Source organism: Ciona robusta, chromosome 10 (assembly GCF_009617815.1).
Source record: "Ciona robusta chromosome 10, ASM961781v2".
Classification (NCBI taxonomy): domain Eukaryota; kingdom Metazoa; phylum Chordata; class Ascidiacea; order Phlebobranchia; family Cionidae; genus Ciona; species Ciona robusta.
The window spans coordinates 73,008-90,419 of record NC_143244.1 but is presented as its reverse complement, the minus strand read 5'-3'; the positions used below and the strand labels follow the sequence as shown (position 1 = coordinate 90,419).

The 17,412-nt window shown below is 40.2% G+C and overlaps 2 protein-coding genes across 14 annotated transcripts in view; both read left to right on the top strand.

Moving 5' to 3' along the window:
• On the top strand, positions 1-5,081 carry LOC149729192 (histone-lysine N-methyltransferase KMT5B-like). Of its 2 annotated transcripts, none has more exons than XM_089886817.1 (9): positions 1-146; positions 872-1,052; positions 1,268-1,418; positions 1,752-1,876; positions 2,231-2,397; positions 2,798-2,954; positions 3,303-3,435; positions 3,676-4,168; positions 4,437-5,081. In XM_089886817.1, exons 2-9 carry the CDS (start codon positions 883-885, stop codon positions 4,832-4,834), a joined length of 1,794 nt encoding a protein of 597 aa, XP_089742943.1. In that variant the 5' UTR covers positions 1-146; positions 872-882; the 3' UTR covers positions 4,835-5,081. The 2 variants fall into 2 exon arrangements, with proteins under 2 accessions (XP_089742943.1, XP_089742944.1); XM_089886818.1 differs by having other exon boundaries at positions 2-146; positions 4,442-5,081.
• Positions 5,082-7,885: 2,804 nt separating this feature from the next.
• LOC149729190 (uncharacterized) overlaps positions 7,886-17,412 on the top strand; it is a 40,891-nt gene continuing 31,364 nt past the window's right edge. For 4 of the 12 annotated variants that reach the window (XR_016385854.1, XM_089886810.1, XM_089886809.1 and 1 more), the window contains exons 1-7: positions 7,888-9,035; positions 9,963-10,065; positions 11,212-11,343; positions 14,070-14,201; positions 14,250-14,402; positions 14,486-14,855; positions 15,094-16,838. Coding sequence is in view for 11 of the 12 variants with exons in the window: in XM_089886810.1 (XP_089742936.1) it covers positions 10,042-10,065; positions 11,212-11,343; positions 14,070-14,201; positions 14,250-14,402; positions 14,486-14,855; positions 15,094-16,838 (2,556 nt within the window). In the remaining variant the exon portion in view is untranslated. Of the gene's footprint in view, positions 9,036-9,962; positions 10,066-11,211; positions 11,344-14,069; positions 14,202-14,249; positions 14,403-14,485; positions 14,856-15,093; positions 16,839-17,412 lie in introns of all 12 variants that reach the window. The other 8 variants (XM_089886802.1, XM_089886808.1, XM_089886800.1 and 5 more) reach the window with 5 other exon arrangements.

Genomic DNA, 17,412 nt, shown 5'->3' with positions numbered 1-17,412 from the left:
AACATCACGTGACGTGGACAATGGCGGACGTCGCCATTTCCTCGATCGACCTCAAATAGAAAAACTCAATTTAGCGAAAGAGTCGACAAAAAATTGCTTTAATTTCATTTCTGCTGATAAAACTTTCAACTTTTCTGGCATCTGAGGTTAGTTTTTGTTGTAATCTTGCTCTAGTTTCAGTATTTAGTCAAAGTTTTAGCGAGAAATCGGTATAAATTTAAGTTTCGCAAAATCTCGTCTCTCGCTTTTATCGTTGTTGAAGCTGCCGCCCAAATTTTGGTGACGTCAGAAAAGTCGTTAGGGGCGTTCGCTGTATTTGTGGGGGGTCGCTGTGGTTTAAATTTGACAAATAAATTGTTTGTATCGGTAATTAATGTATTCATTAAACTATGTTTACGTATTTTCACAATTTATTTGAATAATATTTGGTAAATTTGACTTGCTAGAGTTAATAAAAGGAGAACTTATTGTTCAGAAATTATTTAGAACCCTATTCGGGTTAAGAGGGGTCAACAGGACGGCAGTCATTTAAATTTGAAATTTTAAGTTTAATTGGCGTCACTTGTTTCAACGTTAAGGCATTCCCTTTTAAAATGAAAGTTAATATTTATCATTTTACCCACGAACTGCCATTATTAAGGAAGTTTTAACTTGACTTGGGCACTTGGCAACAGTTAGTGTTCCCATGTCCACAATCAAAGTTGTTTTATAGTTTTTATCTAAAATAAGTGCTTGTAAATAATCCCCCCCCACATTAACCACCAACCTTTAACACTTCCCGCTAGCTTAGTTGTAAGACAAAAGATTTTTAGTTCCCTGAAATATTTCACCCGAAGATGACCTGTTGGTTAACTTATTATTTTACCCGCAGAAACCATAATCATGGTGGTTTCCCCTTTAAACTGCGCTCCTGCGAAAATATCGCAACATACATCCAAGTATTCACCTTCAACAAACATGAATGCGAGGGAATTATGCGACAACGATGACCTCGCCACCTCGCTTGTGCTTGATCCTTATCTTGGGTTCGCGACGCATAAGATGAACACAAGGTGTGAATAATAATGTGTGTCTATGTTTTGGAAAACGAGGGTATGTTATATACATGAAAATTTATGACTATGTTACTGCTGTTATGTAAATATTGCCGATGATTGTCAAGTAACGCAGATGTCTTGTACAGTAACATAAATATCTTGTATAATAACATAGATATCCTATGTAATAACATAGATATCCTATAAAATAACATAGATATCTTATATAGATTCCGATCAGTGCGTGGCCGTAATGATGAACTTGCGATAACAATCGAAGAATTTCATTTTGTTCCAAATTACGAGGATACTTATAACAAGTTGGTATCGGGCGAATGGTCAAGATTGTATTTCATGAATAAATCAAGTCGACAACAACAGGTTTGTTGCATTTATTGCTTTTATGTCAATATTTCTCAATTTTTCATGGTTCGTCCAAAGACACAACACCCGTGGCTCTCTGCTTCATTCAATAAATAACCCACTTTGTAGCAATCGGCCTGTTAAACAAACAGGGCCGTGAACAGAGCAACAGTTAAAGAAAACCCAGTTACTCATGTTTTTCTATTTATTTAGTAGGATTGTATTGTATAACAACTCTATAAAGTGGCAATGGGCCAACTGTGGCCTAAATCCCTGGCGTGCTGCAAAACCTCAGCCATACAGAATAATGCAATAATTTCTGCAGTAGATTAATAAAAATTATTTCCCAAGGTATTCAAAAACCATGTTTTCCGGTACTTGGGCATGTTTGATCCCGAATGTGGGTTCTCCATCCAACCGTGCAACCGATATACTTTGGAGGATGGTGGAGCAAAGATAGTTTCAACCCGAGATTGGTTGGTGGATTTACTTCTATTACTGCTGATAATTGAACAAAGCTAAACACAAGTGTATAGATATGCTTGTTAAAATTGACATAGTTTAAGACCTTCCACTTTTGGCCCTATGTATACTAAATCTTATTGTTATGATTTGTGTCAAAGGAATACATTTCTAACTATCCATGCCTCCCCTGTGTTTTGAAAAGGTTGTCACTTATCATAACAAACATATAATCTTGCTGTGCCCTTGCCCTATGTTACCTTCACTATATCTTGGTATATACCCTTTCTTAACGATAAATCACTACATAATATCCAGGCACACCCCTGTTATATCATTGTATATTTGAACCAACCATATCTTCCCAGGTGTAAGAATGACAAGATGAACTTGTTGGTTGGTTGTATTGCTGAGTTAACCAAAGATGATGAGAGTAGTTTGTTGGTGCCTGGCCGTAATGACTTCAGTGTGATGTTCTCTACAAGGAAGAACTGTGCACAACTCTGGTTGGGACCTGCTTCCTTTATTAACCATGGTGGGTTGGGGGGTTGTGGTTTGGTATATGTGGTTGGGTGGACACCTATAGTTTATTGCATTGCATTGAAGTAAATGTTGGTGAAGTTCCTTAGAGGTCAATCTTGAGCCACGTATTGTTTATTATGGGCAAACCTCTGCTTATGGTCCCAAGCAAGAACTCATGACACTTACATACACCTCGTATATGAGTGATACCACTTTCATTTTACAAGTTCTGACATCACTAAAATTGGTTTCAGTTTTTAAACGAAACAAATGAAATAAATGTTGTATTCATATTGGTTGTTATGGTTATATTAGGACTGATAATGATAATAAGTGATGTGGTAAATAGTTTGGCCTTGCTTGTTTGTATAGACACCTACAGAGTAATTATAACTTTTTAATTCCGTCCCCAGATTGCCGACCGAATTGTTGTTTTGTATCAACGGGACGCGACACTGCGTGTGTACGGGTGTTGCGCGATATTTCACCAGGGGAGGAAATCACTTGTTTCTATGGAGAATCTTTCTTTGGGGATAAAAACTGTTTCTGTGAATGTGAGACATGTGAAAGGTGGGTTGTGGTTGAAACAACATGGTGGGCATAGTTGTTGGAGCTATGTCTGTAGTGTTACGAGATGAAGGCTCGATGCTGCTACCATTGTTAAAATATGTGTCTTTGGGCAAGATACTTAACAGCAATTGCGTTACATACATGGTAACTCGTTAAGCGGGCACAAGGTGTATGAAACAGAACACCCGTGTTATAACACCTGTCGTTTCCCCGCCATGCGACGATAAGTAAGTAACATATATAAAAACATGTGGGTGTCTAAAAGGTTAATGGTTTACATTTAATTGTTAATTCATCACTTAGTTAAACAAAGCATAAATAGTCATGCAATGTTTGTTTTGGTTGCAGACGTAAAACTGGTGCATACCGGCCAAAGGACGGCTCTAAATCCGACGTTCCAATGACGTTTAGTAATAAATATGGACTTCGTGAAACAGATAAAAGGTTACATCGATTACAGAAGGAAAGAAAATCAAATAAAGTGGGTTTAATGTGGTGTATGCAAAATGGGGTGGAACAAGAATGAACAAGTCCCATCTTACCCCAACCTACTATATATTTATGACACGTCCCATCTTACCCCAACCTGCTATATATTTATGACACGTCCCATCTTACCCCAACCCACTATTCATTTATGACACGTCCCATCTTACCCCAACCCACTATTTATTTATGACACGTCCCATCTTACCCCAACCTATATATATGAATCCTCCAGCTTCCTTCATCCCACAAACTGGTGAAACGCGATCCCTCCCCCTCATGCAGTGAGTTCTCCATGAGTTCCGAGGATAGCTCCGAGTATTTTACATGTAGCGAATCGGGAAGAAGTGTCACCGATTTTGATTCGTCATCTACGTCATCCGAGGAAATACGTGGCGTCACGGTTCGATTGTCAAAGTCAGTGAAGCGTAGCGCGTCTCCAGTGGTGCGTAACGCAAAGCGTCAAAAAACTTCGGTCTACACGAACTTGTTCGAACCATACTACTATGAGAAGGGTGATTCCCCTCAAGTAGGAACACACCGTCGCAAGCAGACACCTCCAATAAAACTATCGGATCAATACCACGGCAACGCTTCTTTTATATCCAAGGGGATTCGTTACGGAGCCCTCACTGCTTCGTTACTCCCGTATCGATCGAAATCTGAACCACAAGATAGCACTAGTGTGCGTAGAAGTCCACGTTTAACTTTCCATGGCAAACCTGATGGTGAGTTTGGTGTTTGGTTGGTAACTTGGTAGAAGTTTATTGGCTGGTTGGGATAATATTGGGACTGCGTGTATCTTATGTTTGCTGTAAATATAAACCCTTTATTTAATTTTCTATTCTATATGGGTGAGGTCCTTGTTATTTTACACAAGCAGGCCCATCACCCCAACATAAATCCAAATGAAACTTGTACGGTTGTACCGCATGTAACTCGTGTGATATGTGCCTTACTGAAGACCCCACTAAATTCTTCCCCGTTTTTCCACAGTGCAGAAATCAAACAAAGTTACCGAAGATTTCTTACCAAAGGCTGAGGTGAGACTACCACGGTTGGAAAGCACTCACGCGGAACCAATGGAATTGAGGTCAAAAGGTCAAAGTTCAAAAGCTCGTAATTTATGGAGTGACAATGGGTTTCTACCATTGTGTGTAGAAATGCGGGGTTCGGACTGTGTTAAAACGGGGGAAACCTCAGATTGGGGGCAAACAGAAATCCAAAATGGAAAAACGTCGATTAATTATGACTCAACGCTTTCCCGGAAAGACAATGGTGTTCCGAAACTAACGATTCGAAAAGTTTCAAAAAATGGAAAGAAATTAAAAGAAACCGGTCGTTTAAAACTCATGCTCGGTGCCGAGCGTATTCATGTCAATTTACTGAAATAAATTTGAACTTTTCAATCATTTCTTTCACTGTTGCGTCGCTCACTGTAAATTTTATGCAAATTTATCATGATTAGGCAGATTTGATTCCAAAGTTTTTGTTTTTGAAGCTGGAACTTTGTACGTTGACAGTTCATATAAATGTTGTTGCATGTCTAACCGCTAGGTGGGGTTATAACAATGTAACCCTGGTGTCTTGTTTTAAAATTTGAACCATTTTGTTGTCTAATATAGAAAACTTATAAAGTAACTTCTGTATGAATGTTTAATAGCATGGTTGTAACTCCTTTATCCTCGCATGATAGCGGGGCAACGACGGTCGTTATAACACCGATGTTCTGTTTTATACTCCTCGTGTCCGCTTGCGAGTTACCACGTATGTAACTTCCATGGCGGGGCAACGACAGTCGTTATAACATGGGTGTTCTGTTTCATACACCTCCTGCCTGCTTGCGAGTTACCACGTGTGTAACTTATTTACCCTTGCATGGCGGGGCAACGATGGTCGTTATAACACAGGTGTTTTGTTTCATACACCTCGTGCCCGCTTGCGAGTTACCACGTATGTAACTTCCATGGCGGGAAACGACAGTCCTTATAACACGGGTGTTCTGTTTCATACACCTCGTGCCCGCTTGCGAGTTACCACGTATGTAACTTCCATGGCGGGGCAACGACAGTCGTTATAACACAGTTGTTCTGTTTCATACACCTCGTGCCCGCTTACAAGTTACCACGTATGTAACTTATTTATCCTCGCATGGCGGGGAAACGACAGTCGTTATAACACAGGTGTTCTGTTTCACACACCTCGTGCCCGCTTACGAGTTACCACGTATGTAACTTATTTATCCTCGGCTCCTCGCGTGGCGGGGCAACGTCAGTCGTTATAACACGGGTGTTCTGTTTCATTCACCGCGTGCCCACTTACAAGTTACCCCGTATGTAACTTATTTATCCTCGCATGGTGGGCAACAACAGTCGTTATAACACAGGTGTTCTGTTTCATACACCTCGTGCCCACTTACGAGTTACCACGTATGTAACTTATTTATCCTCGGCTCCTCGCGTGGCGGGGCAACGTCAGTCGTTATAACACGGGTGTTCTGTTTCATTCACCGCGTGCCCACTTACAAGTTACCCCGTATGTAACTTATTTATCCTCGCATGGCGGGGCAACGACAGTCGTTATAACACGGGTGTTCTGTTTCATACACCTCATGTCCGCTTGCAAGTTACCACTTATGTAACTTTGTGGGTGATTGTTTTCATGTATGGCTGACAATCTGGATTCTAGCAACCCATTAGGGACCACTGGGTTGGGGCTTTACTATGGTCGGTTTCAAGTGCTAAATCTTTTGTGCACAAGGCGATAACCACTGTGGCACGGCGCGCTTAATTACGACGTAATAATATTATCCCGATGTACGTTTGCTAATGGTCAGCAGCAGGCTCAGATCATAGATATCATATATAATACATCTATGGTTGTGGTTAATTATTAAAAATACACGGTATATGATCGTAGTTACAACTAGGATGCAATGTTGGGAATCCTGTGTGACGACGTCATATTGTTTAACCGTATAAGGTATTGATGGCAACTTGTATTAGGCGTTTAGCGATGGATTATGTTTATCAGACGTGGTTTCTCGTTTATTGATTGACGTAACGTATTTTTTATTTATCCCTTCAATTACAATAACAAGGTTCCGGTCCTACTAAAACACGCCCGGCGGGGCCCGGTGGAAAAAAATATACTAAAACACGCCCGGTGCTGGGCCCGGTGGGGCCCGGTGGGACCCGGTGAGGACCCGGTGTTACGAGTCATACTAAAACACGCCCGGTGGGGGGCCCGGAGAGTATTTCTTGAAAAGGGAGCTTTCCCTATTCAAGATCCACCAAAATGTGGTGCGTGTATTCAGATTTTTAGCCTAATGAGACCCCCGAGTTGATTTTTTTGAAAATTAACTTTGATTATGGATGTACAAAGTTTGTTTCGTTGTACACTTACATAATGAACTGTATTTTTAGCAAAAGTTTATTCGTTAAATTTGGTTAATAGGGGGTGGGGTAAGATGAGACACCTTTTTACTCTATTTCTCGTCCCATTTGGTAGTAAGCAAAGAACATTCAAGGAATTATAAAACTATGTCCTCACGACTCCCATAGACTGTTGTTAATTGTTTAAAACACGATCAGGATATTTAAATATTATAGTAGGACGGGGGGAGACGGGACACCTTTAGCACATAAGATCCAAATTTTCTGTTCGTGTTTTAAACAATTAACAACGTTCTATGGGAGTCGTAAGAATATAGTTTTATAATTCTTTGAATGTTCTTTGCTTACTACCAAATGGGACGAGAAACAGAATGAAAAGGTGTCCCATCTTACCCCACCCTACTATATGTGCTATAAGTGTCCTACCTGAGGCCACAGTACTATACATACACTTATACTTGATCGAAGTTTTATTATTAAAAACTTTAAAAGACGAACAATGTAACTTTTAAAACGAAAAATGTAAATATTAGACATGATGTGTCTTTTAGTTAGCGTGTTAGGCTTTTACGTATTCGGACAAGCCCTCAGTAGCGCGATCCCACGTTTGTTTCCGTTTTAGCAGAGCGATAATTAAAGGACTTGCGAATTACGTGTCCATTTTCATCATCATGTTTTATTTCCTATGCACATTTTGTTTCAGCGATGACGTGCGAAGCAAGAATGTAATTTCTATCACCGAAAATCGCCATCTTTATGCTTTGAAGACAGACAATATCTTCCAATTTTTTCACAAGTTCTGTTTCACACACGTATTTTGGTGGCTCTTGCATAGGGAAAGCTCCCCTTTCAAGAAATACTCACCGGGCCCCCCACCGGGCGTGTTTTAGTATGACTCGTAACACCGGGTCCTCACCGGGTCCCACCGGGCCCCACCGGGCCCCGCACCGGGCGTGTTTTAGTATATTTTTTTCCACCGGGCCCCGCCGGGCGTGTTTTAGTAGGACCCCAAGGTTCATATTTAACTAAAATAATGAAGAGATCGGGATTAACGGTAAAACAACAGTGGTTATAACAACACGCTAAGGGTAAAATTAATGAAAGGCCATTTGGTTAAAAAGCGTGACTATTAAACCTTGTAAGAAGCGACTTACATTGGGTTGCAAATATAAGTTTAAAACAAACCAAGTTATAATAGGAAGACAAGTTTACGTAGACAGGGCATGACTAAAACCCCGACTCCCGGAAGATCCTGAATTGGCTTACAGTGTTGCCAGTTTATTTTCGGTTATTAAAATCTCTTTGGTGATTGTAGTGGCTGCTGGAAATAAATATTTTACAAAAAAACTGCGAAACATGATTAAACTAAAAAAGTACAGTCCAAAGCGTTTTAACTAAATAATGAAATGTGATACAGTCACACTCTTCTAGCATTTAGAATCGAAGCTTCTAGAAAAACCACTTGTTCTTTCCAGTCTTGTAGCGATTTTCAAATTGGGATTTGATTTCACGTCGTGCCTTTCTCCTGCCAGTCGCAGTGTAAATATGAACCTTGTCATGTTGTTGCTGATAGGGCGTTGTTGTTGTTGTTGTTGCGGATAGGGTGTATAAGGCGTTTAGCGATGGATTATGTTTATAAGATGTGGTTTCTCGTTTATTGATTGACTAACGTATTTTATATTTATTCCTTCAATTACAATGACAAGGTTCATATTTAACTAAAATAATGAAGAGATCGGGATTAATGGGGACAACACTAAAAGGAGGGATAGAGGGACGGAGGGACAGAGGGAAACTGAGTACTAAAAGGAGGGAAGGAGGGAAAATACAGTTACTAAAAGGAGGGAAGGAAGCAAAATGGAGGGACGAAGGGAAACAAAAATTCCTTTGCTTAAACCCTATGGGCGGAGGGACAGAGGGAAACTGGTAGAGGGACGGAGGGAAACTAATTTTTACCAAAAATAAGTGGAGGGACGGTAGGGAAACTGGTAGAGGGACGGAGGGAAACTAATTTTCACCTAAAATAAGTGGAGGGACGGTAGGGAAACTGGTGTAGAGACGGAGGGAAACTATTTTTCGTCCAAAAAAAAGTGGAGTGACGGTAGAGAAACTGGTAGAGGGACGGAGGGAAACTATTTTTCGCCCAAAAAAGTGGAGGGACGATAGGGAAACTGGTGGATCGTCCATCCACCTATTTCAGGTAAATAAATTAGTTTGCCTCCGTCCCTCCACCAGTTTCCCTATCGTCCCTCCACTTATTTTAAGTGAAAAATAGTTTCCCTCCGTCCCTCCCCCAGTTTCCCTACCGTCCCTCCACTTATTTTGAGTGAAAAATAGTTTCCCTCCATCCCTCCACCAGTTTCCCTACCGTCCCTCCACTTATTTGAGGTAAAAAATTAGTTTCCCTCCGTCCCTCCACCATTTTCCTCTGTCCCTCCACCATTTTCCTCTGTCCCTCCACCATCTTCCTCTGTCCCTCTACCAGTTTCCCTACCGTCCCTCCACTTATTTGAGGTAAAAAATTAGTTTCCCTCCGTCCCTCCACCATTCCCTACCGTCCCTCCACTTATTTTGGGTAAAAAATAGTTTCCCTCCGTCCCTCCATTTTGCTTCCTTCCCTCCTTTTAGTAACGGTATTTTCCCTCCGTCCCTCCCTTCCCTCCTTTGAGTACTCAGTTTCCCTCCGTCCCCCTGTCCCTCTATCCCTCCTTTTAGTGTTGTCCGATTAATGGTAAGACAACACGCTAAGGGTAAAATAAGTGAAAGGGCATTTGGTTAAAAAGCGTAGCTGATCAACCTTATAAGAAGCAACTTACATTGGGTTGCAAATATAAGTTTAAAACAAACCAAGTTATAATTGGAAGACAACTTTGCGTAAAGACACGACCCATACAATGAGAGTCGGCTTTAGAAGTTTGATACAAAGATTGGTTCATGATGGAAAAACAATAACCCACAAAATCAGTTTCTACAAAATTACGTAAACTTGATCTTTATGAAACCTTGAAATTATAACAAAGGTTATGCGGAAATACAAACTGCTGGCCGTGATTATGTAATAAGCGCTGACATGACTGGCACATCTTGTTTGGATTACTAGCTAACACCGACTAATGTTTTGTTGCAGGTGAAACAACAATCACATAGGGTATTTGTAATGTAATGGCAACTTTAGGTGTTTGTGTATAAAGCTTTAATACCAAAACATGGATGACGAAGACCAAACACAAGTAAGTGTTTATTACGCAGTGTTTGTGATGTCATTGTTGGTTACGTAGGTTTTTTTTGCCAGTTAGTTTGTTAATGTTAGTTTTGTAGGTTGTACATCAATGTTTCAAGATTTGCCATTTATTTATTCTCGACAGGCATTATAACACGGGTGTTTTGTTTCATACACCTCGTGTCCGCTTACAAGTTATCACTAGCCTATTAAAAACACAGTATTTGTAAAGTTGGGCCCAAAGAGATTAAAACGAATCGTTGGGCCTAAATAGCCTATCTGAGCACAGTAGTGGTCATATAGATCCTTTTTCGTTGAACAGTTGTTCTTGGCGTTGTTGTTGTAGTTGTTGCTGATAGGGCGATTTTTTTCCGCACTTAAATTAATTCTCACTTTTAGCGTTTATTTATTATTCTCTTGATTGAAATCAAATCGTATTATATATTGATAATTTTTAACTAAATTTTCAGATTTAAAACCGCACAATTAGCGTGTGTGCACCGAAGCGTAGACGAGTGTCTTTTCCTTATCGTTATCTTCGGTACAAGCTTCTTTTGTTTTTTCGCTCTTTTAGTTTACTGCTCGCAATAAATCATTATGCAGCGCCACAATATGAATAATATTAACTTCAAACATTACCTAATTACTGCGTGATTACGGTTTGTCAAAATTTATGAAAACAAACGTTTTTAAGCGACGACAACGTTAACTAGTGTAAGTTTACAATAAACACATGGTACAGGAGTTGTACAAAGCGTATTTACACATATTCTTTACCAATCACTCACTGCTCATACGTCATACGTCATAAGTTTCATTAGTTATAATACACGTATAAATGCATTCTATCTACTGCTCCACAGTCACCAATGGCGACTAAAATTCGATGTAGTGATAGGGTTAATTAATAATATGCTAATTAGTTTATACCGTGCTCATGCATTAGATCTGTGATCTCTTTTTAATCCAGTTTAATTTCCAATGGAAAACAATTTACTTTAGAGCCTGGGTATTCCCCTGCACCAGTACCATTATTAGTTGTATCTCTATTAAGCAAGTTAGGTGATGGTAACAATTGGTTAACATATACTGCTTGGAATACATTGGTTTAAACCAACAATATATTCCTGAATTAAATCTCAATTATTCCACCCAGCATGAAGCAGTGGGAAGCTCTCATGAAGCTTTTACATCAAGCAACGATGACACCAGTCATCCTTCAATAAGTGAACCGCAACCTACTGTTTCTTTACAAGATGTGACCATACCTGCTCCTAACTCCGCTCAGGTGAATTACAATCTTCATTCATTGGATGTTAACTCTGTTTTGGTTGTCTGTTATTATATAAGTGTGATCTTGTGAACTTTGCTGTTGCTTTATGAAACACCGTACATATTGCCGCAGTGTACCAAGTGTCTTAGGCGTCTATCTTTTGGAAAACCAGGGGGCTCTTTAAGATGTATGCTCAAGTTGTTACTTTTTACTGATGCATTATCGCAAAGTTCGCAAAGTGTACGCGAAGCTGCTCAAAAAAGATGGTGTGGTAAGCACACACCACCAACCTTAAGCGTTTGTTCCATCTTTCCCAGCTCCCATTTCCCTTTCAACGAGTCATGCAATACTTGCTGACTCATCATTTGTTCCATTCCGCAACATCGACCATCATCGCGCGCTCCATTGCAGCCTGTTCAGCCAACCATTGGATATATAGACATTGGATATACAGTTAGATTAGACAGCCAACCATTGGCAACCTGTTCAATTGGGATACCAACCAGGGGTCCCGATCGACAACGCTTGATCGAGATGTATCGCAAAGTGTACGCAGATCCCACATTTATTGGCCAAATGCCCTAACTTCATACAACTGCTGTACTTTGTAATGTGCATCCCTACGTGCCCCTTTCGTGGGCCCCTTCGTTGTGTATACGCTTCGTCGCGTTCCCCCTCTGATGTCCACTTTGTCGTGTGCTCTCCTTTACGTACCCTTTTCGTGTGTCCCATTCGTATGACCCCTTTGTCATGTGTCCCTTTCGTCTACCCCCTTTGTGTGTCCACTTCCTCATGTGCCCCCTTCGTGCACTTCCTTCGTTCTGTGTCCCCTTTGTTGTGTGTCCCCTACGTGTACCCCGTCATGGTATGAATAAACATATCATGGTACGTAACAGTGTAACAGTAGTCCCGTGGTGCCTCTGTGTGCCTTGTAGGGATGTGCTGAAGTTGAAAAAGCTCGGGTTCGCCGAGCGCCGAGCTTCAACGAAAAGCTCGGCACGAGCCCGAGCCCGAGCATCTGTGACGTCATCAAGGAGAAAGGCGTACGAGAATGCGTTCCTATTAAGCCGAAAAGCGCCGCTAATCAAAATAACACAGAACACGTGGTTTGCGGTTAAAGACGCGTCTCGCTTTTCATAATTCCTACTGTTGCAAAATGTAAAATTCATACAAAAAATATTTAATTAAAAAATTATTTATAACTGTTACAGCCAGTGGCACAACTAGCAAGTTTCTACGCATGTTCATCTTGGATAATGTAACGATTATTTACGTCAGAATAAACCTTTACGATCGTTACATCACAAACGAGATTGTTGGAAAACAATCGTGTTTTATTCGCTTCCATACGATCTGTAGTTTGTGTATAATTTTTGTTTCTGATGATTAGTTTAATGCAGGTAAATCGCGTTTATGTGAGTTTTAATTGGTGCAAATATAAGAGCGAGGAGCGACGCTATCAGTAAATTGGAACCAACATAAATTGTAATATGATATTACAAAGTATCGTCCCGGTCGAGCTTGGACAGAAGCCAAAAAACATCGTTTGATGGCGCCGCACGAGAACCAGAGTTTCATTACGTCATTTTTCACGAGAATAAATTCACAACGATTGCTTCGTTTGTTACGTGTGGAATGTATGCTACCGCATGCGTCTTCCTTTATTTCATACGCCGGCGCAGAGTGTAAAAATGTGACGCTGATACACGATGTTTTGATCTCGTGGTTGGTTGGGCTGCCCAACTTGGGCAGTGGGCACATTCCTCCCGATTGTTATATTATAAAACGTCATAATTAATAGTTACGTTGCGATAGGACACGTGTCGTAACAATTGAATGAAAAATTGTTCTAATTCCAAGCGAAGGAATGTTATATTGAATGCAACGCGTGTGTGTGCGTCTTAGCACTTTCTGGCTGCGTGCGTGTCTGCGGTGAAGGTGGCTTAGGGGTTGCAAAACTCTGTGGTTGCAAAACCGTGGTTGCAGCAATTTATATTATTTCATTATAAAAAAGTTTAAGAGTTTTTGGCTTTTTATTTAAAATGTGATACGAAAACATTGGGCGCTCGTGTAATTCGACACCTGCTGTAATTCGATACCGGCAAATTCGCTGACGTTGCGATTCGTTACTTGCGAGAGAGCAAATTCACAACGAACGAAAAATAATTAAAGAGAAAGCTACGCTGACTAGTCTCGTTATCTCTTAGTAGCTTCACTTTTTTCATTTTTAATATTTTTCGCTCTCGCGTGCAACATTATAGCATAAGGCTCGGCGCTCGGCCCAGTTTTCAGCCGAGCGCCGAGCGTCAAAAAAGGAGACGCTCGGGCACGAGCTTTTGAGTTCGGGCTCGGCTCGGCACATCCCTAGTGCCTTGTATCCTATTCGTGACTTGAATTCATAGAAAACAATTTACTTTACAAAGAAGCTTAGTATTTCCCTGCACCAGTACCGGTATAAGATTTTAGTGTTTTGTTAGTATGCCCCTTTAATAGACACTATTCTACGCAGTTTCCCATCGTAGGAGCGCTCAAACGGCACATGTGATGTCATCGGTGCAAATACAAATGACTCAAAAACAGTTTTAAATTGGTTTTTGTGTAATTCAGTTTTGTCTGCTGTTCGCAAACCAAGTTTAAAATTTAATTTCAGTTTCCCTTTAACATATACTACCAATATATCAGGAAATATTTTAACCAACAGTGAAGTATACAATATATTCTAACTTAATTATTCCACCCAGCATGAAGTAGTGGAAAGCTCTCATGACAATCTTCCATCAAGCAACGATAACACCAGTCATCCTTCAATAAGTGAACCTCAACCTACTGTTTCTTCACAAGATGTGTCCATACCTGCTCCTAACCCCACCCAGGTGAATTACAATCTTCATTCATTCATTGTATTAATGATTTATCAATAGGGTCGGAAGAGAATAGCTCATCCAGAAACATCTAGAGGTGTTAAGATCGCCCGACTTTCTCCAACTTCAAGTTCACAAGATGTGTCCATACCTGCTCCTAACTCCACTCAGGTGAATTACAATCTTCATTCATTGGATGTTAACTCTGTTTTGGTTGTCTATCATTATATAAGTGCGATCTTGTGAACTTTGCTGTTGCTTAGCTTCACTAAACAAGTTGCATTCTTCTGCTTAAGGTTAGCCCCGTCTCTCTCCCCGTTGCAACAAATGATCAGCAGCGACCTGTGACGATAAACAACCCAGAAGATGTTCATTTTCACCAGCAAACACAAAATGAACTTCATCTTCACCAACAAACACAAAATTTGCATTACCACCACCACCACCACCACTATCATCAGCAAACAGTGCAAAACGTTTCACGGAATGTAAACATGCTACAATATCCACAACAAGCTGTGAATCCAATTCTAAGTGTACAACAACAACAACAAGTATTACAATATCCGCAACAACAGTGTTTACAACAACAACATCAACAACAACCAATCAACCCAAATGAAGTTGACCATCCCCCATCCACAACTGTTAATGCTCAAGCTTATGGTGAGTTATGTAACATAAGGTGAACACACTTTGTGTTTCAACCAATTATTGGAAAAACACAACTCAACTGTCTTGTCACTTAGGGTGCTACAATACATTGATTTTTATTGTAAAGAATAAAGTTGTTAGAAATGCGTCTGTTTTTTGGGCATGTGTTTGCATTAATAATTCATTTTAGCTTGATTTTGCAATTCCTCGTAGTTTAAACCTTTAATGTTAAGTTCTATTATTTCTGCAGTTGAAAATTTTAAAGTGCAATCAAGGAAAAGAACAGATGAAGTCCGTGGAGAAGCCCTCTTGCCAGCGGGAGTTTCAGTTCCAGGTCGTATCACCAAGCCTGTTCCGCTTCTAATAACCGAGGTCCGACAAATATTAGATGATGAATGGAAGCAACATAGAAACCAACGTGAGGACTTGCAACGTATGTACACACCAGAAGGTTCTATACAGATTGAGGAACTGTTTGATGTCGCAAAACAAGTGGCAAAACAAGAAGCGAATAAGAAGTGTAATACACCTGAAGCAAAGGCCATGCATGTAGTGAAATATGGTAACATTGTTTGTGCAGTTGGACTACCTGGGGTTGGTAAAAGCACTCTTTTAAAGCAGATGATCAACTGTATTGATGTAGATAAATCAGTGAAACCAGATACGCAGATTTTGTTCCATGTCTCACTGAAGAATTTTAACCCAAAGAAGAAAGTTACTCTGTTAGAATTTCTTCTGTATGGCAACTTGAGTGAGTGGAATCATTCTGATGAAGAGAACAAAGCTTTGGTTCGTTTCCTGTACAACAATCCAAATGTTGTTATTTTGATTGATGGATGGGATGAACTGTATACAAAACAAGCCAACAAAAGGCTCCATGCATGTCAACTGGATAGCAAGCAAATACCAGAGGTCTTTGTCAAGAACTTGTTGATGGGCAATCTTCTACCTTATGCTGCGAAAGTTATCACATCAAGACCAGGTCAGTTTTACGAGCTTCACCCTGATTATCGACAAGGTTTGGTTTCTGAGGTGCGTGGTATTGATAAACCTGCAAAGAAGGATCTTACTAAACAGATCTGTGGTGAAGCCAATCTTGAAAATGTGGAGAAGTTATTGGCAGAGCGTCCAAACTTGGATGCTTTGTGTTCAATTCCAGTCCATTGTATTCAGATTGTAGCTTGTCTCCATTCAAGCGTGTCATCGGGTCGTGAGATCAACTCAATGACTGATGTGTTCATTCATACTCTTACCAACTACAAAGCTTCAGATCATGTAAGAACAAACATGTCAGAACGGGAACTTGGACAAGAACTGGTTAAACTTGCTCACCTTGCATACAAAGGGCTCGCCGAAAGAAAGTTGGTGTTTCAGCAAGCCGACTTTGAAGAAGTAGGAATCAACGAACAAACTGTTGATATATTTCTGCACACCTATGTTGAAAAGTCTCATCATTTAAAAATGAGAATCTTGGAAGGAAAGAAACGAAGTTACTTCACCCATCTCACCTCGCACGAGTTTTATGCCGCAGTTCATATGATATTGTTCATGCCACAGGAAGAATTCCACAGATGTATGGACACTTTCAAAGATCCACATTGGGAAGTCGTGACACGATTTTTATTTGGTATTTGTAACTCCACTTCATATGAAGATCTGAAAGTGATTTTTCCAGCTTCGACGATTAAAGATTACGAGGAGAAGAAGAATATTCTCAAGTCTTTATTTACACTTGAACATTATACAAGTAAAGAAGTGATCAGATTGTCAGGTTGGGTGCATGAAGCCAACGATGCAGAAATATCACAAAAGTTTCAAGAGTGCATGCCACAGCTTATTAAGATGAAGGCTCCTAGTTATCCCACAGAAGCCTCTGATGTTTTGTTCGCATTCAACACCTTCACAACTCCTCATGATCTGCACCTCGACATGGATGGTTTAGATGAAGCTTCAGTTGAAACTTTGCTTCGAGGATTGCATGGAAGTCAAGCAAAGGTAAAATTGAAAATGTTTGTTTCATTGAATAAAGTATTCGTGATGTAACTAGGGATGCAGCGGGTCAAATCCGGGTCCAATCACCCGGTTGAGTATCGGCGTTTTCGTGGTATTCGGACCTGGCCGGGTAATTACTCTGTCAGGGTAATTTTACTCATTTTTTAGTTGTTCGTCTTCTAATAACACGGAAAAAATGGTTTAAACAGAGGGTATTTGTACGTTTTATTGGCCCGTTAAATCCATCTTCCTGCGCAACAAAGCCTGACGTAACATTTCGTACTATGACGTAACAAACATAAGTTTATTTTCGCGCTAAATAAACCGACCACATTGATGCATTCTGTACTTCGCGAAAGTTTTACTGTGTGGTCAAGGGAATCAAGAATGAAGTCTACAAAGATATCTCTTATTTCGTATTTCCAAATAATGAAAATAGATACATTAACAAATTAAACAACGGTATTTAATCTGTGTAATGCTTGATCGCAAACGTTCAAGCGGTATTTAAACTCCTGTTGGCTAAATAATCCACGCGTGAATCGCCATTATGACGCAAATTAACAGCGTGGGAATT